This window comes from Salvelinus namaycush, chromosome 5 (genome assembly GCF_016432855.1).
Source record: "Salvelinus namaycush isolate Seneca chromosome 5, SaNama_1.0, whole genome shotgun sequence".
In the NCBI taxonomy this organism is placed as follows: Eukaryota; Metazoa; Chordata; class Actinopteri; order Salmoniformes; family Salmonidae; genus Salvelinus; species Salvelinus namaycush.
This window is the reverse complement of record NC_052311.1, coordinates 53,065,553-53,091,726: the sequence shown is the minus strand read 5'-3', so window position 1 is coordinate 53,091,726 and position 26,174 is coordinate 53,065,553. Positions and strand designations below refer to the sequence as shown.

Here is a 26,174-nt window from a genome sequence, read left to right as displayed (position 1 = left end):
ATAGTTTAACAAGAAATTTGTGGAGTGGTTAAAAAATGTGTTTTAATGACTTCAACCTAAGTGTATGTAAACTTTCGACTTCAACTGTACTTTTTCAAATGACCGCCTATGAGCTAGAATTGGAATCTTTAACTGTGCTAATGCAGATATTTAAAAAAAAAAAGCAGTAATGGAGAGCACTGCATAATACGGTGGTGATCTTAGCAAATGAGGCATTTTTGGTAAGTACTTGGGGGCAGCCATCTTTATGCATGTCTACTATTATTTGGTGACAGCCAAGGGATATCAAAGATTCAGAAATGTAATTTCTCCTTTTTATTATAATAGGCTTAGTAAAAGAGAATGAACATTCCTACAGAAATAAAGACACTTGTTCTGTAGCCTATAGAAAAAGATGTCAGCTGAGGAAATGTAGGATTACAAAAATTGTATTAATTTGAAATTAATAAACATTTGCATTATCTGTCTGTTTAAGTTGAAGACCAATAGGCTCCACATGTAAATAAACATACCCTTCACCCCCCCAAACACATTTTTAATTTACTTATTTATAAATCTTCAACAATATCAAATCCACCTGATGTGATGTCATCAAATGCCTGTTGAAAAAAATTGACTCTAGATGAAGATAGATATCTTCTGAGTCCATTCATTCTGCCTTCTCTATAGAGGGAGGTGAGACTTCCAGGGGGTCATTCTCTTCCTTGTATCCCCCGTCTGCAGTGTCCGAGGGGCCCAATTTATATCTGCCCTGCAGGTGCCACCCATAGAGCCCTCCTAGCACTAGCACACAAACACACACAGCCAGGAGAAATGATACTGCCACCAATTCACTATGGTAATTCTTGGCTGTTAAGGGTTCATTGTGGTTGACAATGTCTTCTGGTTTCTCACTGCTGGACTGGGGGTCTGGGGTCATATCCTCTGGTTTCTCAGTACTGGACTGTGTGTCTGGAGTCTTGTTGGTTGTGGTTACGTCTGTGGTGATGACTGGATCCTCCCCAAAGTTGATGAGGTTAAGCTTCTCAGTGTCGCTTGGAATCTCCGTCATGGTGGTCATCTGGTCTTTAGTCTCTGTGGTGGTGATCCGAATTTGAACGGCTGGAGAATCAATGGCCCGAGGAGAGACACTCTGTCTCACAGTGTAGATAGCTGCTGTCTCCTCATAACCCCTCTCCACAGAGATGCAGTGGTAGATTCCGAAGGTGTCAGGTGTGGCCATGAAGACCAGATTCTTATCTCTAGAGTGAAAGAAGAGGTGGTGGGGCAGAGCGCTGGCTTTGGCGGACTTCCAACTCAGGGTTGCCAGATTGGAGGATGTGGAACACTTCAACCTCACTACTTCATTTAGCTGTGCGTACACCTCCACTGCGGATACAATGTGAGCACAGACAAATTAGTGAGTTATACATACTATAGAGCACTCAATGCTTAAATATAATGGTTTATTACTGGTTTTATTACTTTATAATCCCAATACACTTGTGTCTAATTGTAGTGATCACCTGGCAGAGGTTTAGCTGTGAGGGAACCTTGACACTCCTTCATCACGTTGCCATGCTCCACATCCTGCCGTCTGACAGCAACAACGCATACAAATGCAAAGATAGAGTGAGAGATGGAAAGGTAGGTGAGAGAGAGGGATGTCCATTAACATTGGTGCCCTGACTGTGTTCTCTTCATTGCACAAGCGCATGCATGTGTGCTAGGCTGAGATGTCATCGATTTTACAATTTTTTATTAAAAAAATAATTATGAATGGAAATGCCACAGGGAACCATCAGTATGTGGAGGCCAGTGATTAATCTAAAGATCTAAAGTTGGACTCACGCATTGGCTGGAATGGCAGACACACTGGCACAGTGTCCACTGGCAGGGTCCCAGCCACAGAGGGGGTCTCGTGCCAAAACACACTGGGCACAGCTCTTATAGGACGAGCACTGGGATACAGGCACCTGGGTCACCCCTTCAGAGGTCCCCACATAAAGCACACCCTGCGATAGGAGGAACGATAAAAGGGCTTCAGTGGATGAAAGGCCACAGACAGTATACAGAGAGATGCCCATTGAAAACATACATTGACAAAAGTTAAGATTGAACAAATGTGTACCTTGGAGGTGGTGAGAAGTATGTTTTTCACCAGCTGTGGTTGTCTGAACACTTGGATCTCCTCTATGATGTGGGTATCCTTGTTCAACAGCACAGCTTTGTGGAGAAACCCAGACTCTGACCAAGAGAAGAGTGAAAGACAAAAGTTACAAACAAAAGAAAATGTGCTGTGACAAAATTAACTGCCATCAAATTTGGGATGGGAGTTGTATCACCACATGAGCAATCGGACAGAAGTGTACAGACCAAGATTGAAGAGCAATGTCCAGATTGAAAATAACTATGACACACCACTAAGCAGGAAGAGTATGGTGTAGTCCTGTCCATTGGCCGCTTTTGTCCGTAGTGCAGCAATCCGACTGTAGCGCTGGTCAGGGGAGTTGAGAACTGGTGCACTGCCTATCGGATGCACACTTCCACTGGCTAGGAAACTTTCTTTGACTGCCATTAGAGTGGTGTCTGAGGCATTGTCCAACCCACACTGTCAACAAAAAGGCCATAAACTCAGTCATTACAATTGCCACGAGGGGGAAACGGGGTAAAGAGGATTTGGTCATTAGGCTAATTGCACAAGTCCATAAATGAACAACTATATAAATCTATTATAGCCACTGCAAAAAAATAGGTAAACCATGAGAATGGATCCTTATAAAGGATATTGTTCTCAACCCTGCCCATATACCCTAATCTACCCTGAGTATACAAACATTAAGAACACCTGCTCTTTCCATGACATAGACTGACCAGGTGAAAGCTATCCCTTATTGATGTAACTTGTTAAATCCACTTCAATCAGTGTAGATGAAGGGGAGGAGAAAGGTTAAAGAACGATTTTAAAGCCTTGAGACAATTGTGATATGGATGGTGTATGTGTGCCATTCAGAGGGTGAATGGGCAAGACAAAGGATTTAAAGGCCTTTGAACGGGGCATGGTAGTAGGTGCCAGGCGCACCAGTTTGTGTCAAGAACTGCAACGCTGCTGGGTTTTTCACGCTCAACAGTTTCCCATGTGTATCAAGAATGTTTCACCACTCAAAGGACATCCAGCCAACTTGAACCAACTTTGGAAAGCACTGGAGCAAAGACGCTTTTCGAAACCTTGTAGAGTCCTTGCCGCAATGAATTGAGGCTGTTCTGAGGGCAAAAGTTGGGGGGTGCAACTCAATATTAGGAAGGTGTTCTTAATGTTTGGTAAACTCAGTGTATACTTCTACAGTATAGGATTGGCCCATCCACACCTTGCCCAGGTTGCTACTCTTGTCCACGCGAGGACTCCATTGGTGGTTTTGGAATATCTTGTAATTCCCAGCAAACACATCTTTGATGTCCCCAAGCCGAAAGGCACACACAGCAGACTGCCCTGAAGCCACTGACCTGGGAGTGGAAGGGGAGAGAGGAGATATAGACAAAGGGTAGGAGGCCAGCAGGAAAGAGGGATGTGAAAGAGGGGGCAGAACAATATAGAAAAAACGATTTTGTGAGAAAGTTAACCCAAATATTGGCACAATTGTTTGGTCATGTCATTAGACCTCCAGACATCATCTTACATATGCAGAAAGACTTTGGCATGCTCTCGCTCACCATTGGGATGTGAAGATACCATAGAAAATAATATCTTGTGTGGAGTAGCCCTCTGATGGAGCGAGGGTGAACACATCCTGGATGATATTGAAAGGCAGCTCTTTGGGAGGCCGGCAGAGAAGTTCGGCTTTAGCAAAGGAAGTCCAGCGTTTCTGCAGGATGCGCTCTCCCCCAATGTCATCCTGACACACCCACGGACAACATATTTGTTTAGTAATAATCATGACATGGTTCACTTTTTGGGGCACTCTGTTTTGAGTGTTCTGAATACACCTCTGGCCTTTTACAGTGCCTTCAGAAAATATCCACACACCTGGACGTTTTCCACATTTTGTTGTGTTACTGCCTCAATTTACTGCCACAATACCCCATAATATCAAAGTGGAATTACAGTGAGCTCCAAAATTATTGGGACATTGACACATTTTTTGTTGTTTTGGCTCTGTACTCCAGCACTTTGGATTTGAAATTATTCAATGACTATGAGGTTAAAGTGCAGACTGTTAGATTTCATTTGAGGGTAATTTCACGTCAACTGTTTAGAAATTACAGCATGTAATTACCTAGTCTTCCCGTTTTAGGGGACCAAAGGTATTGGGACAAATTCACTTGTGTATTAAAGTAGTCAGAAATGTAGTATTTGGTCCTAAAATTCATAGCACACAATGATTTCAATCAAGCTTGTGACTTTACAAACTTGTTGGATGCATTTGCTGTTTGTTTTGGTTATGTTTAAGATTATTTTGTGCCCAATGGAAATGGTAAATAATGTATTGTGCCATTTGAGTCACTTTTATTGTACATAAGAATATAATGTTTCTAAACACTTCTACATTAAAGTGGATGCTACCATGATTACAGATAGCCCTGAATGAATAGTGTATAATGATTAGTGAGAAAGTTAGATGCACAAATATCATAACCCCAAGACATGCTAACTTCTCTATTTGTTGTCTTAAGGGGGAAGATGTCACAGGCTTTGGTTTTTTCCATTTATGTTTTGAGGTTGGACTTTAGCTCGTCAGCACATAGGGCGTACTGATTGGTGTCACCTCGTTAGTCAGTATGTTTTACACCTGTGCTGGCTTGTCCATTTTGTTACATGCTGACCAGACCGGACACATCGCGTGCGCGAGTGTCGCAAAATAAATTTAGAAATCCATGTTATTCAATTATTGCGCCAACGAGCGTATGCGATGCCAAGGGCTAAAATAGAAGTCGTTCCTATTTCTGACGCAGATCGCGCTGAAAGTCATCTCCTCATTGGTTTATAGAAGCAGGTACCCACGTGCTATCTCCTCATTCGTTATACCCACGTGGGTGATTGAAAGACGAACTTTGTTGCCGGTTGTCGTGGTAATACTATGAAAGTTTAGATGCGATCACCATATAAGTTCGAAGATGAAAAAGCCTGGAAGAAGGAGAGATGACTAGAAACGATTCGGTTGGCCGTTTTATGTGTGGATTAATTGTCGGAGTAGAGGTCCTTGTGCATTTCAGGTAAAATAACAACTCAATGGTTATATCCCAGGACAAATGAGCTAGCAACAGCAAGCTAGCTAAATAGGACAAATTAACATTAGCTAGAAAGTGCAAGCTAGCTAGCTAAATTGCCATACATGTTTAATGCTTTTCGACCTGTCCTCAAATTAATGTAATTGGTTCAGAGTTTGTTTTGATATTTTAACCTGCATGTCGTGATCGCGTTTGGTGTGGAGGGCAAGATAAATTTATGCACGATGGCGCACGCGCGCAGCCGGTTTGGGTTCCGTGTTAGTCGGAAGGTGTTTCAACTGAGCTGGCCCATGTGCTATTTAAGAGTGGCTGGCCCAGTACTCCAGTTGTCTTGATATCTGTGGAGGGTTAACACCTTTAGTTGCATTAGGGGAGGTTAGCATTTTTTGGCATGTATGATATTTGTGCATCTGTAACTCTCACTCACCATTATTCATGATTCTGTACCCCACACATACAATTATCTGTTAGGTCCCTCAGTCGAGCACTGATTTTCAAACACAGATTCTACCACAAAGACCAGGGAGGTTTTCCAATGCCTCACAAAGAAGGGTACCTATTGGTACAGTTGAAGTTGGAAGTTTACATGCACCCACACAACATGATGTTGCCACCCCCGTGCTTCACGGTTGGGATGGTGTTCTTCGGCTTACAAGCATCCCCCTTTTTCCTTCAAACATAACAATGGTCATTATGGCCAAACAGTTCTATTTTTTTCTCCAAAAAGTACGATCTTTGTCCCCATGTACAGTTGCAAACCGTATGTAACGGATGTGAAATGGCTAGCTAGTTAGCGGTGGTGCGCGCTAATAGCGTTTCAATCGGTTACGTCACTCGCTTTGAGACCTTGAAGTAGTGGTTCCCCTTGCTCTGCAAGGGCCGCGGCTTTTGTGGAGCGATGGGTAACGATGCTTCGTGGGTGACTGTTGTTGATGTGTGCAGAGGGTCCCTGGTTCGCGCCCGGGTCGGGGCGAGGGGACGCCATTAAGTTAAACTGTTACACGTAGTCTGGCTTTTTTTATGGCGGTTTTGGAGCAGTGGCTTCTTCCTTTGAGCGGCCTTTCAGGTTATATCGATATAGATACTTTTGTACCTGTTTCCTCCAGCATCTTCACAATGTCCTTTGCTGTTGTTCTGGGATTGAGTTGCACTTTTCGCACCAAAGTACGTTCATCTCTAGGAGACAGAACGCGTCTCCTTCCTGAGCGGTATGACGGCTGCGTGGTCCCATGGTGTTTATACTTGTGTACTATTGTTTGTACAGATGAACGTGGTACCTTCAGGCGTTTGGAAATTTCTCCCTAGGATGAACCAGACTTGTGGAGGTCTACAATTTATTTTCTGCGGTCTTGGCTGTTTCTTTTGATTTTCCGATTATGTCAACAACCAGAGGCACTGAGTTTGAAGGTAGGCCTTGAAATACATCCACAGGTACACCTCCAATTGACTCAAATGAAGTCAATTAGCCTATCAGAAGCTTCTAAAGCCATGGTGGAATTTTCCAAGCTGTTTAAAGGCACAGTAAACTTCTGACCCACTGGAATTGTGATACTGTGAATTATAAGTGAAATAATCTGTCTGTAAACAATCGTTGGAAAAATGACTTGTGTCATGCACAAAGTAGATGTCCTAACCAATTTGCCAAAACTATAGTTTGTTTACAAGAAATTTGTGGAGTGGTTGAAAAACAAGTTTTAATGTCTCCAACCTAAGTGTATGTAAACTTCCTACTTCAACTGTAGATGGGTAAAAAAATAAAAGCAGACATTGAATATCCCTTTGAACATGGTGAAGTTATTAATGACACTTCGGATGGTGTATCAATACACACAGTCACTACAAAGACACATGCATCCTTCCTAACTCAGTTGTCGGAGAGGAAGGAAACCGCTCAGAGATTTCACCATAAGGCCAATGGTGACTGAGTTTAATGTTTGTGATAGGAGAAAACTGAGGATGGATCAACAACATTGTAGTTACTCCAATACTAACCTAAATGACAGAGTGAAAAGAAGGAAGCCTGTACAGAATACAAATATTCCAAAACATGCATCCTGTTTGGATTAAGGCACTAATGTAAAACTGCAAAAAATGTGGCAAAGAAATTAGCTTTATGTCTTGAATACAGTAAGAGTTCGGTTTGGGGCAAATCCAACACAACATATCACTGAGTACCACTTCATATTTTCAAGAATGGTGGTGGCTGCATCATGTTATGGGTATGCTTGTCATTGGCAAGAATTTGGGCAATTTTTTTGTTGGACAAAAATAAACGGAATAGAGCTAAGCACAGGCAACATCCTAGAGGAAAACCTGGTGCAGTCTGCTTTCCAACACTGGGAGACAAATTCACCTTTCAGCAGGGCAATAACCTAAAACAGAAGCCCAAATATACACTGGAGTTGCTTACCAAGACGACATTGAATGTTCCCGAGTGGCCTAGGTACAGTTTTGACTTAAAATGACTGTCTAGCAATGATCAACAACCAACTTGACAGAGTTTGAAGAATTAAAAAAAAGAATAATGTGCAAATGTTGAAAAATCCAGGTATGCAAAGCTCTTAGAGACTTACCCAGAAAGATTCACAGCTGTAATCACTGCCAAAGGTGATTCTAACACGTATTGACTTGGGTGTGAATACTTACGTAAATTAGATATTTCTGTATTTTATTTTCAATACATTTGCAAAAATGTCTAAAAACATGTTTTCACTTTGTCATTATGGAGTATTGTGGGTAGATTGGTGAGAAAAAAATATAATTTCAATCCATTTTGAATTCAGGCTGTAACACAACAAAATGTGGACTAAGTCAAGTTGTATGAATACTTTCTGAAGGCACTGTAAATACTCTCCTGTCAGTAATCACAGAGGAAGCAGTCACATTTCTGCCTTGTGAAAAAGAGAAGTTGCATCTCAAGAGGGTTCTCATATCCTTCTGAGTAAATCTGTGCATAGGAGAATGGGGAGGGACACTGGCCTACCATTCTACCAGGCTTAGGGGGCAATTCCTACTCAATTCAAGTAAGGAATTTAATTTCAATTAATTAATTGGAGAAGTTAACATGTTATATTCAATGAGCATTTGTTTCCCATTTCATTAACTGGGTTAATGTTAATTTCTCCTATATTAAATGGAATCGAAGCCCCATCCTGTTACTTACCTTGCAGACCTGGGCTACCCGCGCTACTTTGAACTCATCCAGGAAGCTGTACTCATTTCCAACTTCACTGAAGAAGAAGTACACCTTCCCCTCGCTGGTGTCAGATGCGGAACTGACGAAAGTGGGCTCTGAAATAAAGGAAATTACACAAACATATATTCAAGCACAGACAGGTAATACACAACATGGTATGTGGACACCCCTTTGAATTAGTGGATTTGGCTATTTCAGCCACACCGGTTGCTGACATGTGTGTAAAATCGAGCACACAACCATGCAATCTCCATAGAAAACATTGGCAGTAGAATGGCCCATACTGAAGAGCTCAGTGACTTTCAAAGTGGCACTGTCATAGGATGCCAACAAGTCAGTTTGTCTAATTTCTGCCCTGCTAAGCCTGCCCCGGTCAGTGCTGTTATTGTGAAGTGGACACGTTTAGGAGCAACAACGGCTCAGCCACGAAGTGGTAGGCCACACAAGCTCACAGAAAGGGAGTGCTGAAGCGCGTTGCGCGTACAAATCGTCTGCCCTCGTTTGCAACACTCACCACCGAGTTCCAAACTGCCTATGGAAGCAACATCAGCAAAATAACTGTTCGTTGGGAGCTTCATGAAATGGGTTTCAATGGCCCAGAAGCCGCAATACCAAGCATTGGCTGGAGTGGTGTATATCTTGCCGCCATTGGACTGGAGCAGTGGAAACGCGTTCTGTGGAGTGATGGATCACTCCAGAGAACGATCTGGCAGTCCATCTGGCAGTCCAAAGGACGGATCTGGGTTTGGCGGATGCCAGGAAAACGTTGCCTGCACAAATGAATAGTGCCAAATGTAAAGTTTGATGGATGAGGAATAATGGACTGGGGCTGTTTTTCATGGCTTGGGCCCCTTTCTGTGCTTCCAACTTTGTGGCAACAGTTGGGGGAAGGCCCTTTTTTTGTTTCAGAATGACAATGCCCACGTGCACAAAACAAGTTTTTTTCTAGATCGGTGTGGAAGAACTTGACTGCCCTGCACAGAGCCCTGACCTCAACCCTATCGAACACCTTTGGGATGAATTGGAACGCTGACTGCAAACGAGGCCTAATCTCCCAATATCAGTGTCCGACCTCACTAATGCTCGTGGCTGAATGGAAGCAAGTTCCTGCAGCGCTGTTCCAACATCTAGTGGAAAGCCTTCCCAGAAGCATGAAGGCTGTTCTAGCAGCAAAGGGAGGACCACCTCCAGATTAACGCCAATGATTTTGGAATGAGATGTTCAAAGAGCAGGTCTTCACTTACTTTTGGATATGTAGTGTAACTATTTTCTTGCCAATTCAACAGTTGCAAAATCAGTGAATGTAGAAGAGTTCAAATAACAAAGTTTGACATGTTGATATATTTAGTCATTTTTAATACACAATAAAATGTGAACAATCGGATTTGTTGTGTGCAGAATAGGGAGAACAACAGGGTATCCAGCACAGAGCCCTGGGGGACACCAGTTGCTTATGTTCTGTTACTTGAGCTGAAGCGAACACAAAGGTGTATGTTGAATTTGTATGGAGCTCGCCAACTTGTAGTCCTAAAAATTGGAAATAAGTTACCTCTGGTATTTTTGGCCATTCCTATGGGGGAAATTAATGGGGAAAGAATGGGGTTTTGGGATAAACGTAAAAATTAGGTCTGAGGTTAACACACGCTTAGGAGATCTTATAAGTTTTGTTCTATGAGATAATATCAGTCAGTAAACATGACCTTCATGAATTATGAAGACTATGTGCTTGTTTTGAATACATAACTGATTCAAAATTCACAAAAAATTTACATAATCTTCATCAGCTAATTTTATAAAACAAAACATGTAAGATCTCCTAAACCTGTGTTTAACCCCATGAAAAAAATACTACAGTACTTACTATAGAAATCTATAGTAAACTATAATATTCTGTAGAATACTATAGTACACACTGTAGTATCCCATGATCGTCTAGTGTTTACTATAGAATGTTGTAGTATACTGTCGAATACTATAGTAAATACTACAGTAGTATCCGGAAAAACACTACACTTTAACTATAGTGAATACTACAGTATTAATTTTGCCTATCTCCATTCCCTTCCCCCATATCCTGTTTTGTGCCACCCATAAGTAAGAAACCAACAGGCCTCCCGAGTGGCGCAGTGTGCTAGCTGTGCCACTAGAGATTCTGGGTTCGAGTCCAGGCTCTGTTGCAGCTGGCCGCGACTAGGAGACCCAGCGTCATCCGGATTAGCTAATCCTGTGGCGGGCCGGTCGCCAGGTGCACTGTGTTTCCTCCGACACATTGGTGCGGCTGGCTTCCGGGTTAAGTGGGCATTGTGTTTTGGAGGATGCGCGGCTCTCGACCTTCGCCTCTCCCGAGTCCGTACGCGATGAGACAAGACTAACTACCAATTGGATACCACGAAAATGGGGTGGGTAAAAATATATATAAATCGAAATTTAAAAAATAAAGATGCCAAGTATAGACTATAAACTCAGCAAAAAAAGAAACATCCCTTTTCAGGACCCTGTCTTTCAAAGGTAATTCGTAAAAATCCAAATAACTTCACAGATCTTCATTATAAAAGGGTTTAAACACTGCTTGTTCAATGAACCATAAACAATTAATGAACATGGAACGGTCGTTAAGACACTAACAACTTACAGACATTAGGCAATTAAGGTCACAGTTATGAAAATGTAGGACACTAAAGAGGCCTTTCTACTGACTGAAAAAGACCAAAAGAAAGATGCCCAGGGTCCCTGCTCATCTGCATGAACGTGCCTTAGGCATGCTGCAAGGAGGCATGAAGACTGCAGATGTGGCCAGGGCAATAAATTGCAACGTCTGTACTGTGAGACGCCTAAGACAGCGCTACAGGGAGACAGGACGGACAGCTGATCGTCCTCGCAGTGGCAGGCCACGTGTAACAACACCTGCATAGGATCGGTACATCCGAACATCACACCTGCGGTACAGGTACAGGATGGCAACAACAACTGCCCGAGTTACACCAGGAACGCATAATCCCTCCATCAGTGCTCAGACTGTCCGCAATAGGCTGAGAGAGGCTGGACTGAGGGCTTGTAGGCCTGTTGTAAGGTAGGTCCTCACCAGACATCACCGGCAACAACATCGCCTATGGGCACAAACACACCGTCGCTGGACCAGACAGGACTAGCAAAAAGTGCTCTTCACTGACGAGTCGCGGTTTTGTCTCACCAGGGGTGATGGTCGGATTCGCGTTTATCGTCGAAGGAATGAGCGTTACACCGAGGCCTGTACTCAGAAGCGGGATCGATTTGGAGGTGGAGGGTCCATCATGGTCTGGGGTGGTGTGTCACAACATCATTGGACTGAGCTTGTTGTCATTGCAGGCAATCTCAACGCTGTGCGTTACAGGGAAGACATCCTCATGTGGTACCCTTCCTGCAGGCTCATCCTGACATGACTCTCCAGCATGACAATGCCACCAGCCATACTGCTCATTCTGTTCCATATTTCCTGCAAGACAGGAATGTCAGTGTTCTGCCATGGCCAGCGAAGAGCCCGGATCTCAATCCCATTGAGCAAGTCTGGGACCGGTTGGATCGGAGGGTTAGGGCTGGGCAATTCCCCCCCAGAAATGTCCGGGAACTTGCAGGTGCCTTGGTGGAAGAGTGGGGTAACATCTCACAGCAAGAACTGGCAAATCTGGTGCAGTCCATGAGGAGGAGATGCACTGCAGTACTTAATGCAGCTGGTGGCCACACCAGATACTGACTGTTACTTTTGATTTTGATCCCCCCTTTCATGGACACATTATTCCATTTCTGTTAGTCACATGTCTGTGGAACTTGTTCAGTTTATGTCTCAGTTGTTGAATCTTGTTATGTTCATACAAATATTTACACATGTTAAGTTTGCTGAAAATAAACACAGTTGACAGTGAGAGAACGTTTCTTTCTTTGCTGAGTTTATATTGTGTTCCCTACAGGTTATAGAAAAGAGCAGAAGCTCTGAACTATCTGTTTAGACCACAGTCCTACCTACCAACAGGTTATGGAAAATGTGCTCTTTTAGTATTTCTCCAGTAGGTTTCCTCAAGGAGAAAGCCCGCACTTCTATGTCAAAGATAAAACTAAAACACAGTAATGTCTGCAAAAACACTACAGTAAATTCTATAGTATACTACATTCTGCAAAACAGTATAGTAAATTCAACAGTATACTACAATCTGCAAAAACACTACATTAATCACTATAGTATATACTACAGTTTTATTTTATTACAGAATTATACTATAGTTAACTTTAAATACTACAGTAAATACTACAATTCACTGTAGTGTGTTTGCTGACTACTACAGTATACTACAGTGAATACTACATTTAAGTCCGCAAAAACACTACAGTGAATACTATAGTGTGTACATATACCATAGTATACGATATAATTTTTTAATGTGGGATATCACAGACCTTATCTTCAGCGTTTATCCAAAAACCCTCTAAAACCCCCATTCATTTTCCATAGGCTTGGCCAACAAGCAATGACGGAGTAAGTGCCAAAAAAACTGTCATTACTATTGCGCTGTATTTGTTGAAGACCACTCACCATTCAAGATCACTGAGGTATCCTGGCTAACATCTGGGCGACCATCTTTACTGAGATGGCGGGAGACCATTGGTGTATTACCCAGGAAGTCATTTGTAGTGGCTGTGAAAAGCTCACCATCTATATATAGAGAAACATGTTCAAAATTGAGGAATCCGTGTGACAAGAACAAAATACAAAGTAGAGCATTTATTTGGAAGTGTTGGTGTCTTCTTGGCAATTATCATGTGGCATCGTCACCAAGGCAGTCCACTAATTCAGCTACAATTGGCTCTCCACATTATCAATCTCACCAACAGAGATGGCTGTGTTTCTTTGATATGGGTTGAACGGGCAGCAACCTTTTCCGTTATTGTACTTCCTGGGGACTTTGGCCATGGTGAGAGTGTCTGTGTCCTGAGAGAATGAGAGAGAAAGGAACAGACACATTGAGAAAGGGGGAGAGGGGAGGAATTATAGGACCATAAGTGGGAAAAAGAGAGAAGGGTCATAGGTTTCATTATCATATAAATACTCTGTCTATTCAAATATGACGTAAAGGAGAAGATCAAAAGGATTTAGGAGAGTCTAACCATATAGGTATCATGAGGGTTGTATGCAAATGTTCCACAGGCATACAAGTGGGTGGCATTGATGGGTTGCAGCACTCGCACAAAGTTGGGACAGTCCGTCTGAGGAAAATAAGTACATAGGCATATATCAAAGAGGTGAGAGTGGTTCTCATGGTTTCTTGTGAAGGCAAGTGTGTGCATTTAAGTGCATGATGACTCAATGAATACCGTTTTTTTCTTGCCCTTGGTGGTACACTTGTGAAGAATATCTGGAGGGGGCTTCCATTCCATCTATAGGAGAAACAGACAGAGAGAATATTTGTAAGACTGTAGGAACCTTTTATAAACTTATCTCTGATGAAATAAGATAGCTCCCTCTTCCTCTCGAATGTGCCTACCTTAGTCTTCATGGTTATGACATCAGGCTGGCTGACATCCAATGAGAGCACAGCATCTTGTGCCCCTACAAACAGAGTGGAGCCGTCGTCACTTAGCAACAGTGTGGTGGTGTTTTTAATGTCTGGTTGGCTGAATAAGGGAAGAGGTCTCTCTGAGCTTTCTGAAAGGAAAGGCAAATAAAAATGGAATGATTATGATGTATGTTTATTGTGTGGACCACCAGTTAACACCGGACCATGGGTATTGATACATTCTTCGTAAATTGTGTTTGATACCCTTCCATTTATTCAATAAGCCTTTCCTTCAACCCCCCCCCCCCCACCAGCCACCACAGCTAAAAAGTTATAATGGGGTTCCATAATGTAGCAGCTAGTGCTCACTTTTAGACTGTGAGAGTTAGCTCATATTCTCATCTCTTTTTACCACAACTATTGTAAAACGGCATACGTACTGTGTATATATATATATGTATCCAAACAAACTATGTGGTCTCACTTTTTAACATGTAGCACTGTGCACAGTTTAATTTTAGATTTTGAGTGGCTTGGCCTTTGAATCTATCATCTTGACATCTCTGATTGTGGTCATTCACTTTATTGTAAAACTGTATGCAAGCAAATGAGTCACAAAGAGCAAAAAAAAAGTGTAAAAATACTGTACTGTGGCTGACGACTGTGTGATCACGCTCTCCGTAGCCGACGTGAGTAAGACCTTTAAACAGGTCAACATACACAAGGCTGCGGTGCCAGACGGATTACCAGGACGTGTTCTCCGGGCATGTGCTGACCAACTGGAAGGTGTCTTCACTGACATTTTCAACATGTCCCTGATTAAGTCTGTAATACCAACATGTTTCAAGCAGACCACCATAGTCCCTGTGCCCAAGAACACAAATGCAACCTGCCTAAATGACTACAGACCCGTAGCACTCACGTCCGTAGCCATGAAGTGTTTTGAAAGGTTGGTAATGGCTCGCATCAACACCATTATCCCAGAAACCCTAGACCCACTCCAATTTGCATACCGCCCAAACAGATCCACAGATGATGCAATCTCTATTGCACTCCACACTGCCCTTACCCACCTGGACAAAAGGAACACTTATGTGAGAATGCTATTCATTGACTACAGCTCAGCGTTCAACACCATAGTACCCTCAAAGCTCATCACTAAGCTAAGGATCCTGGGACTAAACACCTCCCTCTGCATCTGGATCCTGGACATCCTGACGGGCCGCCACCAGGTGGTGAGGGTAGGTAGCAACACATCTGCCACGCTGATCCTCAACACTGGAGCACCACAGGGGTGCGTGCTCAGTCCCCTCCTATACTCCCTGTTCACCCACGACTGCATGGCCAGGCACGACTCCAACACCATCATTAAGTTTGCAGATCACACAACAGTGGTAGGCCTGATCACAGACAACGATGAGACAGCGTATAGGGAGGAGGTCAGAGACCTGGCCGTGTGGTGCCAGAATAACAACCTATCCCTCAACGTAACCAAGACTAAGAGATGATTGTGAACTACAGGAAAAGGAGGACCGAGCACGCCCCCATTCTCATCGACGGGGCTGTAGTGTAGCAGGTTGAGTTCCTCGGTGTCCACATCAACAACAAACTAGAATGGTCCAAACACACCAAGACAGTCGTGAAGAGGGCACGACAAAGCCTATTCCCCCTCAGGAAACTAAAAAGATTTGGCATGGGTCCTGAGATCCTCAAAAGGTTCTAGAGCTGCAACATCGAGAGCATCCTGACTGGTTGCATCACTGCCTGGTGCGGCAATTGCTCGGCCTCCGACCGCAAGGCACTACAGAGGGTAGTGCGTACGGCCCAGTACATCACTGTGGCTAAGCTGCCTGCCATACAGGACCTCTATAGCAGGCGGTGTCAAAGGAAGGCCCTAAAAATTGTCAAAGACCCCAGCCACCCCTGTCATAGACTGTTCTCTACTACCGCATAGCAAGCGGTACCGGAGTGCCAAGTCTAGGACAAAAAGGCTTCTCCACAGTTTTTACCCCCAAGCCATAAGACTCCTGAACATCTAATCAAATGGCTACCCAGACTATTTGCATTGTGTGCCCCCCCCCCCCCCCCCCAAACCCTCTTTTTACATTGCTGCTACTCTCTGTTTATCATATATGCTTAGTCACTTTAACTATACACTTATGTACATACTACCTCAATTGGGCCGACCAACCAGTGCTCCTGCACATTGGCTAACCGGGCTATCTGCATTGTGTCCCCCAACCCACAACCCGCCAACCCCTTTTTTACACTACTGTTACTCTCTGTTCATCATATATGCATAGTCACTTTAACCATATCTACATGTACATACTACCTCAATCAGCCTGACTAACCGGTGTCTGTATGTAGCCTCGCTACTGTATATAGCCTTTCTTTTTACTGTTGTTTTATTTCTTTACTTACCTATTGTTCACCTAACACCTTCTTTGCACTATCGGTTAGAGCCTGTAAGTAAGCATTTCACTGTAAGGTCTACACCTGTTGTATTCGGCGCACGTGACAAATAAACTTTGATTTGATTTGGAGAAATAGGGGATATAATTGACCATTGTTTTGATTGGGTAACAGCTTGAGGGGAAAAGTAAATGAAGTATGAAAAAAATACAATATTGGATGCCCCATGTAGCATAAACCAACCACAACTGTCACCTGACCTAAACATGTATTATCAGGCAGTCTGTGCTTACAGTCTATTTAAGTGTGTCTTTCCATACAATCTGTCTGTGGCCTTTGTCACTAGTTCCCAAACTGTGGGGTGCAGGCGGGGCGTGGGGGTCCAGCTTTCAACTTACTCTTGAAAGTTGTAATAGTAGAATGCACAAGGTGACATTTCGAAATTGGGTAATACATCATTTGTTTTCCTCGTCATGTCGGTCATTGCATACCTTAGAGAGCTATTTATAACTTGTCAGAAATGTCCAGGTCAACTAGCCCATGTCAGCTCAAGTGTTTTAGCTAGGTTTTTTAGCCCAGAGATTCTGTTGGAACATTTGCGTCACTCAAATGTCACATGAATACACATTAGACATGGCAAAACATATAGAATTGCAAGAAAATTTGCTTTAAAACTGCAACATTTTCTCTTCACCCCATGACAAAAGGGTTAAAATTGCAGGAAATAAGCTTTAAACCTGCTAAATATTCTCTCCGCCAACAAAAGAGGTGTGTGTCATGAACAGCTTGTGTCAAGAACAGTGCTTGTGCCCATAGAAATAGACTTGGCGCGAGCGAGTACAGGGGGGGCGAGGGATGTTCCCCAATGCTGGAAGGGCCTGAGTGAAAAGGTTTGGGAACCCCTGGCCTAGGTTATGTGCCTTGGTGTCTATTGTGCCATCGTGTTTCATGCCACTGTGGTTTCTTAGGAATTACAGGAAGAGGCACAAACGGAAACTCAAGTGACGTGCATACAGCCACAAGCTATGCGTAGTTGTAGCATGTCTCAGCAGTTCAACATGAGAATGTGTTTTTTCATATTATATCCTGACAAATTATATATTTACATGAAATAAACTTGAAATAATCTGACTTTCCTGAATGCTGCATCTTTGCAAGATTCACACACACATGCAAATACATAAAAACCCAGTAAATGGACATGAAAAAACAATAATGAATCAAATGTTCTACTAACCGAGGGGGAAGGAGATCCGTGGAGGCTCCAACCCTAGTGAAGGGGTCAGGAGAAGCCCCAGTAGAGCAGAGAGACGCCAGGCCAGCCTCCCATATGCCATGATGGGGGTGCTCCTTACAACAGGACCGGCTGGAATACCTGGATGGAGATTGAGGCGGAGGATGTGGAAGGATCTGTTGTTGAAGAGGACTTCCTCATATGAGCACAGTGTGTATATTAAATGCGTGTGAGTCTGGCTGTGCTGAGAGCTTTGTTACACACTTGTGAAAAAGGTGTTGCAATGCTGTGGCCTGCATCGTCTGACTTCCTCTCGTCATCACCATAACACAAAGAGTGCCTTTTGCGCCCCTTTGATATTTTAAGTAGAAATTGTGCACCAATATTGAATTTTAAAAGACTGTTATAATAAATAAAGTGCCCTGTTAATATAGACAATATGGAGAATTCAATAAATCAGATTTTTAATATGAATGAAGACTTGCAACCTCTGATTTTAACCCACTAACTCCAAAATTTCTCCAAGTTTTCACCATCATCGTAAAGCCATAGTTATTTTGTTGCTTTGACAAAGTCATTTCTGAATATTATTATTAATTTCCTGTGATTAGTGATTAATTTACCTGTGTCCCTCATTTTAAGGTCAAACCTGTTACATGAAACTAACTCTCAATGTAACATGGTAACATTATTCTGTTTTAAATATATATATTTTTTAAAACTTTGAACATTTAACCTAGTCGATTTCCGTAGCCCCGTGGTAATCAAATTAGCATAATATCCCATAGGGTCCAACTGCGACTTCATCTCTCAGAGCAGTCATCCCTCAGGGTCTATGCTGCCACCTACTGATATGTCATCTCTCAGAGCAGTCATCTCTCAGAGCAGTCATCCATCAAGGTCTATGCTGCCACCTACTGATATGTCATCTCTCAGAGCAGTCATCCCTCAGGGTCTATGCTGCCACCTACTGATATGTCATCTCTCAGAGCAGTCATCTCTCAGAGCAGTCATCCCTCAAGGTCTATGCTGCCACCTACTGATATGTCATCTCTCAGAGCAGTCATCCCTCAGGGTCTATGCTGCCACCTACTGATATGTCATCTCTCAGAGCAGTCATCCCTCAGGGTCTATGCTGCCACCTACTGATATGTCATCTCTCAGTGCAGTCATCCCTCAGGGTCTATGCTGCCACCTACTGATATGTCATCTCTCAGTGCAGTGCACCTCTTAGGAAAAGTAGGGGTGTCGAAAGGAGTGGGCGTTTCGAAATGAACCATAATAGAAGTGGGGCTTTCGAAAAGAGTCTTACATGTTGACCACACTGGCCGCATTATGTGCAGGAGCGTTGCAAAATAAATCATTCAATCATTTCATCCAAACTACTCACGTGCTTGGTTCTACTTTTGACACACTGCAAGTCCCACCTCTCCCATCTCCCTCATTGGTTTTTGGGAGCATATACCCACGTGGGTGAATGAAAGAAGAACTGAGGTCCACACTTCAGTCCAGTTGGTGGTGGTAATGCACCTTAAAGTTGGTTGCCAACCGACATATAACACAAAGAAGAAGAAGTCTGAAGGAGGCGAGATTACTAGAAACTAACTAGGTTTCCCCTTTTATCTGTGGATTAATTGTCGGAGTAGAGAACAGACGATTTGTGTGACTCAAAATGGGTCAAAATTCTACAAAGATCCAGAAAAAAGGACCTTGTGCATTTCAGGTAAAATCACAACCTAATGTTTATATCCCAGGACAAATTAGCTAGCAACAGCAGGCTAGCTAGCTAAATGTCCATGAATGTTTAATGTGTTTCGACCTGTCCACAAATTAATAGTTGGTTCAGAGTTCTATTGATATTTCAACCTGCTTGTCCTGATCGCGTCAGGTGTGGATGGACAAAATCAACATTCGTGCGATTGCCCGGTCTAGTCAGCATGTTAACACTAGAAGTGATGGAATTCCATAACTACTAGAACCACCATGACTTGATATTTAAATTACTATTATTATTTCAAAAATGCAATAATAAATAATACATTGTAAAATTAATACAGTTATTTTAAGGTAGCTAACGTTAGCTAGCATTTACAAAAAAGTTAACGTTACATACGTTACTACTGGTAGGTAACGTTCAAAGACACAGTGAAGACATTTTATTTTTGCATAACTGAAATTCCTTACTGTCATCTGTGCAGACTGACTAAAATTCGATAACCCAAACGACATCTTGAGTGGCACCTTTCGAAACCCCCACTTCTCCTTATATGGTTCCTTTCGAAACATCCACTTCTTTCGAAACCCCCAATTTTCCTGAGAGATGCACTGCACTGAGAGATGACATTTCAGTACGTGGAAGCATACTGTAGAGACCCTGAGGGATGACTGCTCTGAGAGATGATATTGCAGCTGGACCACTCTCTCAAAATCTGTCAATTTATGCTAGAGAACAGTTTTTTTCTGTCGCTTTGGATGCGTCTCAATTCATCGCAACTGCCATTTGCACTTCCGCAACTGCGGTGAAAGGTGACAGGGCTAGAGCAGTGTTTGACAGGCCATGAAACATCGGTCTTCACACAAAATTGTCTGTAGTGTCTGAATGGTTTGGCCTACTATGACCCTTCTATGGAAAGATGAGATTCTCACGGTGGTGTTCTCCACTTTGCTCTACGACCCCCACAGGCATCTTGGGACTCGTCTGAAGTCGGTACAGCTGATCTGCCACCATCTATCTGTAGCGTCCAAACAGTTTGGGCTACACACTAATATAACCCCTATGTGGAACGGTGAGAGTCTCACGAACACATTTTGCTCCAGGACGCCCATAGGCCTCACAAGACTCATCTGAAAGTCCCCCGGTACCAGTTCAAAAATTAATAGAAGTACAGTATGTACAGTGCATTTGGAAAGTATTCAGACCCCTTGACTTTTTCCACATTTTATGTTACAGCCTTATTCTAAAATGTATTAAATAGATGTTTTTCCTCATCAATCTACACACAATACCCCATAAACTGTTTTTTAGAAATTGTAGCTAATTGATTCTAAACAAAAAACAGATACCTTATTTCAGTATTCAGATCCTTTGCTTTGAGACTAAATTTAACTCAGGTGCATCCTGTTTCCATTGACTATCCTTGAGATGTTTCTACAATCTGATTAGAGTCCCCCATGTAAAAAGCTATTGATTGGACATCATTTGGAAAGGCACACACCTGTCTATATAAGGTTCCACAGTTGACAGTGCATGTCAGAGAAAAAAACAACCCATGAGGTCGAAGGAATTGTCCGTAGAGCTCCGAGACAGGATTTTGTGGAGACACAGATCTGGGGAAGGGTACCAAAACATTTCTGCAGCATTGAAAGGTCCCCAAGAACACAGTAGCCTCCATCATTCTTAAGTTTGGAACCACCAAGACTTCATAGAGCTGGCGTCCCAGCCAAACTGAGGAATCGGGGGAGAAGGGCCTTGGTTAGGGAGGTGACCAAGAACCTGATGGTCCCTCTGACAGTGCTCCAGAGTTCCTCTGTCGAAATGGGAGAACCTTCTAGAAGGACAACCATCTCTGCAGCCCTCCATCAGTCAGGTCTTTATGGTAGAGTGGCCAGACGGAAGCCACTCCTCAGTAAAAAGGCACATGACAGCCTGCTTGGAGTTTGCCAAAAGGCACCTAAAGGACTCTCAGACTATGAGAAACAAATTGGTCTGATGAAACCAAGGTTGAACTCTTTGGCCTGAATGCCAAGTGTCACGTCTGGAGGAAACCTGGCACCATCCCTACAATGAGGCATGGTGGTGGCAGCATCATGCTGTGGGGATGTTTTTCAGCGGCAGGGCAAGAGACTAGTCAAGATTGAGGGAAAGATGACTAGTCTCATAGAGATCCTTGATGAAAACATCCAGAGTGCTCAGGACCTCAGTACTGAGTTTAGGGTCTGTAAACATAAAATAAGTTGTTTATTCTTTTTTGGGATACTTCAAGGGGTCTTAAAATTCAAAATCAAATATCTAAAGGATCCTTGGTATGACCTTCTTTAAACAATTCCATATATTAGCTTAGTAGGTCAGGATGCTCTCAATGGTGCAGCTATAGAACTTTGATCATCTGGGGACCCATGCCAAATCTTTTCAGTCTCCTGAGGGGAAAAAGGTGTTGTCGTGCCCTCTTCATGACTGTCTTGGTGTGTTTGGACCATGATAGTTTGTTGGTGATGTGGACACCAAGGAACTTGAAACTCTCGACCCGCTCCACTATAGCCTAGTTGATGTTAATGGGGGTCTGTTCGGCCCGCCTTTAACTGTGGTCCACGATCAGCTCCTTTGTCTTGCTCACATTGAAGGAGAGGTTGTTGTCCTGGCACCACACTGCCAGTTCTCTGACCTCCCTATAGGCTGTCTCATCATTGTCGGTGATCAGGCCTACCACTGTTGTGTCGTCAGCAAACTTAATGATGGTGTTGGAGTCGTGTTTGGCCACGCAGTCGTGGGTGAACAGGGGGTACAGGGGGGGACTAAGTACACACCCGAGGGGCCCCAGTATTGAGGATCAGCATGGCAGACGTGTTGTTGCCAACCCTTACCACCTGGAGGCGGCCCGTCAGGAAGTCCAGGATCCAGTTGGGGAGGTGTTTAGTCCCAGGGTCCTTAGCTTAGTGATGAGCTTTGTGGGCACTATGGTGTTGAACGCTGAGATGTAGTCAATGAACAGCATTCTCACATAGGTGTTTCTTTTGTCCAGGTGTGAAAGGGCAGTGTGGAGTGCAATAGAGATTGCATCATCTGTGGATCTGTTGGGGCGGTATGCGAATTGGAGTGGGTCTAGGGTATCCAGGAGGATGCTGTTGATGTGAGCCATGACCAGCCTTTCAAAGCACTTCATGGCTACCGACGTGAGTGCTACGGCGCGGTAATTTAGAAAGGTTACCTTCGCTTCCTTGGGCACAGGGACAATGGTGGTCTGCTTGAAACATGTAGGTATAACAGACTCAGTCAGGGAGAGGTTGTAAATGTCAGTGAAGACACTTGCCAGTTGGTCTGCGTATGCTTTGAGTACACGTCCTGGTAATCCATCTGGCCCTGTGGCTTTGTAAATGTGAGCAAGACCTGTTTAAAGGTCTTGCTCACATTGGCTACCAAGAGGGTTACCACACAGTCATCCAGAACAGCTGGTGCTCTCGTGCATGCTTCAGTGTTGCTTGCCTCGAAGCAAGCATAAAAGGCATTTAGCTCGTCAGGTAGGCTCGCATCACTGTGCAGCTTGCGTCTGGGTTTACCTTTGTAGTCCGTAATAGTTTTCAAACCCTGCCACGTCCAATTAGCGTCAGAGCCGGTGTAGTAGGATTCAATCTTAATCCTGTATTGACGCTTTGCTTGTTTGATGGTTCATCTGAGAGCATAGTGGGATTTCTTATAAGCGTCCGGATTAGTGTGCCACTCCTTGAAAGTGGCTGCTCTAGCCTTTAGCTTGATGGGGATGTTGCCTGTAATCCATGGCTTCTGGTTGGGATATGTACGTACGGTCACTGTGGGGACGATGTCGTCAATGCACTTATTGATGAAGCCGATGACTGAGGTGGTATACTTCTCAATGCCATTGGATGAATCCCGGAACATTTTCCAGTCTATGCTAGCAAAACAGTCCTGTAGCGTAGCATCCTTGTCTTCTGACCACTTCCGTATTGATCGAGTGACTGCTACTTCCTGCTTTAGTTTTTGCTTGTAAGCAGGAATCAGGAGGATAGAATTATGGTCAGATTTGCCAAATGGAGGGCGGCTGGAGAGCTTTGTAAGCTTCTCTGTGTGTGGAGTAAATGTGGTCTAGAGTTTTTCTCCTCTGGTTCCACATTTGACATGCTGGTAAAAATGTGGTAAAACTGATTTAAGGTTGCTTGCATTAAAGTCCCCGCCACTAGGAGGGCCACTTTTGTGTGAGCATTTTCTTGTTTGCTTATGGCCTTATAGAGTTGGTTGAGTGCGGTCTTAGTGCCAGCATCGGTCTGTGGTGGTAAATAGATGGCTACGAATAATATAGATAACTCTCTTGGTAGATAGAGTACCTTATGATTAGCTGTAGACCACACTACCTCAGGCGAGCAATACCTCAAGACTTCTTTAATATTAGACATCGCGCACCAGCTGTTATTGACAAAAAGACATCACTCCCACCCCTCGTCTTACCATATGTAGCTTCTCTGTTCTGCCGGTGCATGGAAAATCCCGCCAGCTCTATCTTATCCGCGTCGCCGTTCAGGCACGACTCGATGAAACTTAAGAGATTACAGTTCTTAATGTCGTGTTGGTAGGATAATCATAATCGTAGGTCATCAATTTTATTTTCCAATGATTGCATGTTAGCAAGTAGAATGGATGGCAGTGTGAGTTTATTCGCTCGCCTACAGATTCTCAGAAGGCAGCCCGATCTGTGTCCTCTTTTCCTCTGTCTTTTCTTCACGCAAATGATGGGGATTTGGTGCCTGTTCCCGGGAGAGCAGTGTATCCTTCTCGTCGGACTCGTTAAAGGAAAAAGCTTCTTCCAGTTTGTGGTGAGTAATCGCTGTTCTGATGTCCAGAAGTTATTTTTGGTCATAAGAGATGGTAGCAGCAACATTATGTACAAATAAATTAAAAAAAGTTAAACAATGCAGAAAAACTAACAAAATAGCACAATTGGTTAGGAGCATGTAAAATGTCAGCCATCCTCTTCGGAGCCATCTTAATATGGCTGCAGTCCCGATATCGGGACCAATATGACAACAGCCAGTCCAAGTGCAGGGCACCAAATTCAAAAACCAGAAATCTCATAATTAAAATTCCTCAAACATACATGTGTCTTATATCATTTTAAAGGTAATCTTGTTGTTAATCCCACCAAAGTGTCTGATTTCAAATAGGCTTTTCAGCGAAAGCACTACAAACGATTATGTTAAGTCACCACAAAACCAAAAATAATCACAGCCATTTTTCCCAGCTAAATATAGCTTCACAAAAACCAGAATAGAGAGAAAATGAATCACTAACCTTCGATTATTTTCATCAGATGACACTCATAGGACTTCATGTTACACAATACATGCATGTTTTGTTTGATTAAATTCATATTTATATCAAAAAATCAGAGTTTACATTGAGGCTACAAGATTCACTAAATGCAAAAACATCAAGTGACTTTGTATAGCCCATCGTTTCAACATGAATACTCATCATAAATATAGATGATAATACAAGCTATACACATTGAATTATAGATATACCTCTCCTTAATGCAACTGCTATGTCAGATTTCAAAAAAACTTTACGGACAAATAATTGCATGCTATGATCTGAGACGGCGCTCAAAGTAGCATACCACAGCTGCAAAGATAGCGTCACTATAAACAATAAAATACATGATAAATATTCCATTACCTTTGTTGATTAGGATCAGAAAGCACACCAGGAATCCCAGGTCCACATTAAATGTTTGTTTTGTTCGAAAAAATCCGTTATTTATGTCCAAATACCTTCTTTTGTTAGCGCGTCTGGTTAACATATCCAAACGCTAATTCTGGTCAGCGGACAAAACTTCAAAATGTGATATTACCGGTAGAAGAAACATTTCAAACTAAGTTCTGAATCAATCATTAGGATGTTTTTAACATATAGCTTCAATAAAGTTCCAACCGGAGTATACCTTCTTGTCTGCGTGAGCAATGGAACGTCAGTGCCTTGCATGAGGAAAATGCATGATCAGCGCATGGCTGCTTGATGGACACCTGACTGATTCTGCTCTCATTCTCTCCCACAACATCATAGAAGTCTCATTGGAATTTCTATTGATTGCTGACATCTAGTGGAACCCCTAGGCAGTGCAACATCAGTCATAACTCAATTGGATTTCTTAAAGGACTCTGGTGAATACAGACAAGCTCAGATTTCTGACTTCCTGTTTTGATTTCAACTCAGGATTTTGCCTGACAATATGAGTTCTGTTAATCTCACAGACATAATTCAAACAGTTTTAGAAACTTTGGAGTGGTTTCTATCCAATACTAATAATAATATGCAAATATTAGGAACTATGACTGAGGAGCAGGCCGTTTGAAATGGGCACCTTTCATCCAAGCTACTCAATACTGCCCCTGCAGCCATAAAAAGTTAACATGTGCTCTTTATGACATTTTTTTGACCAAGTTACACAAATGACCCACTTGTGGTTACTGTCTTCGTCATTGGGAAGTAGGAGGGGGTACGGAGGACGGATGGAGTAGGCAGAGACGTGTGTAATATTCATATGTGTAAACATACTGAATTATAATTGGATGCAGTTTACCGCCACTGTGCTATGATTGGTTAAGACCACCCAGATGGTTAGGTCATGGACAGTTGATCATGGTTTGAGATACATGAACATGCTAGCTAGTAAAGAGCTACGTTAAGAAATATCCTGTAGTACTGCATTTTATTATTTTGTACAAAGCGTGCAAAACAAGACATGGTGTCAGAGTAAAAGGTCTTAAAAGATGGATTTTTCTGGAGTTCCTTCACCTCGAATGGACTGGGAGTCTACAAACTTATGCATGGCGTAAGTACAAACAGCATGTGGAGCTAATGTTCACGGGT

General features: G+C 43.0%; 1 protein-coding gene and 1 non-coding gene across 2 annotated transcripts; one reads left to right on the top strand and one right to left on the bottom strand.

Moving 5' to 3' along the window:
- Positions 1–317: 317 nt before the first annotated feature.
- On the bottom strand, positions 318–17,782 carry LOC120047654 (semaphorin-4A-like). Its single transcript, XM_038993199.1, has 14 exons — positions 17,579–17,782; positions 13,915–14,075; positions 13,745–13,807; positions 13,538–13,636; positions 13,259–13,361; positions 12,966–13,085; positions 8,369–8,496; positions 3,691–3,872; positions 3,348–3,483; positions 2,401–2,590; positions 2,111–2,226; positions 1,831–1,994; positions 1,506–1,576; positions 318–1,368 (listed from the first exon to the last, which is right to left on the bottom strand). Exons 1-14 carry the CDS (start codon positions 17,676–17,678, stop codon positions 650–652), a joined length of 2,352 nt encoding a protein of 783 aa, XP_038849127.1. The 5' UTR covers positions 17,679–17,782; the 3' UTR covers positions 318–649.
- LOC120048915 lies at positions 12,416–12,468 on the top strand. Its single transcript, XR_005477064.1, has one exon. It is a non-coding gene; the product is annotated as a U7 small nuclear RNA (small nuclear RNA).
- Positions 17,783–26,174: the final 8,392 nt, after the last annotated feature.

Excerpts from the sequence above, each read along its gene's own strand:
- LOC120047654 (XM_038993199.1), bottom strand. The coding sequence starts at position 17,678 with ATGGCATATGGGAGGCTGGCCTGGCGTCTCTCTGCTCTACTGGGGCTT. Across the intron at positions 8,497-12,965 it reads TACCTCAGTGATCTTGAATG|AGCCCACTTTCGTCAGTTCC; the intron begins GTGAGTGGTCTT and ends CCTTTATTTCAG. Across the intron at positions 1,577-1,830 it reads TCTGCCATTCCAGCCAATGC|ACGGCAGGATGTGGAGCATG; the intron begins GTGAGTCCAACT and ends TGTTGCTGTCAG.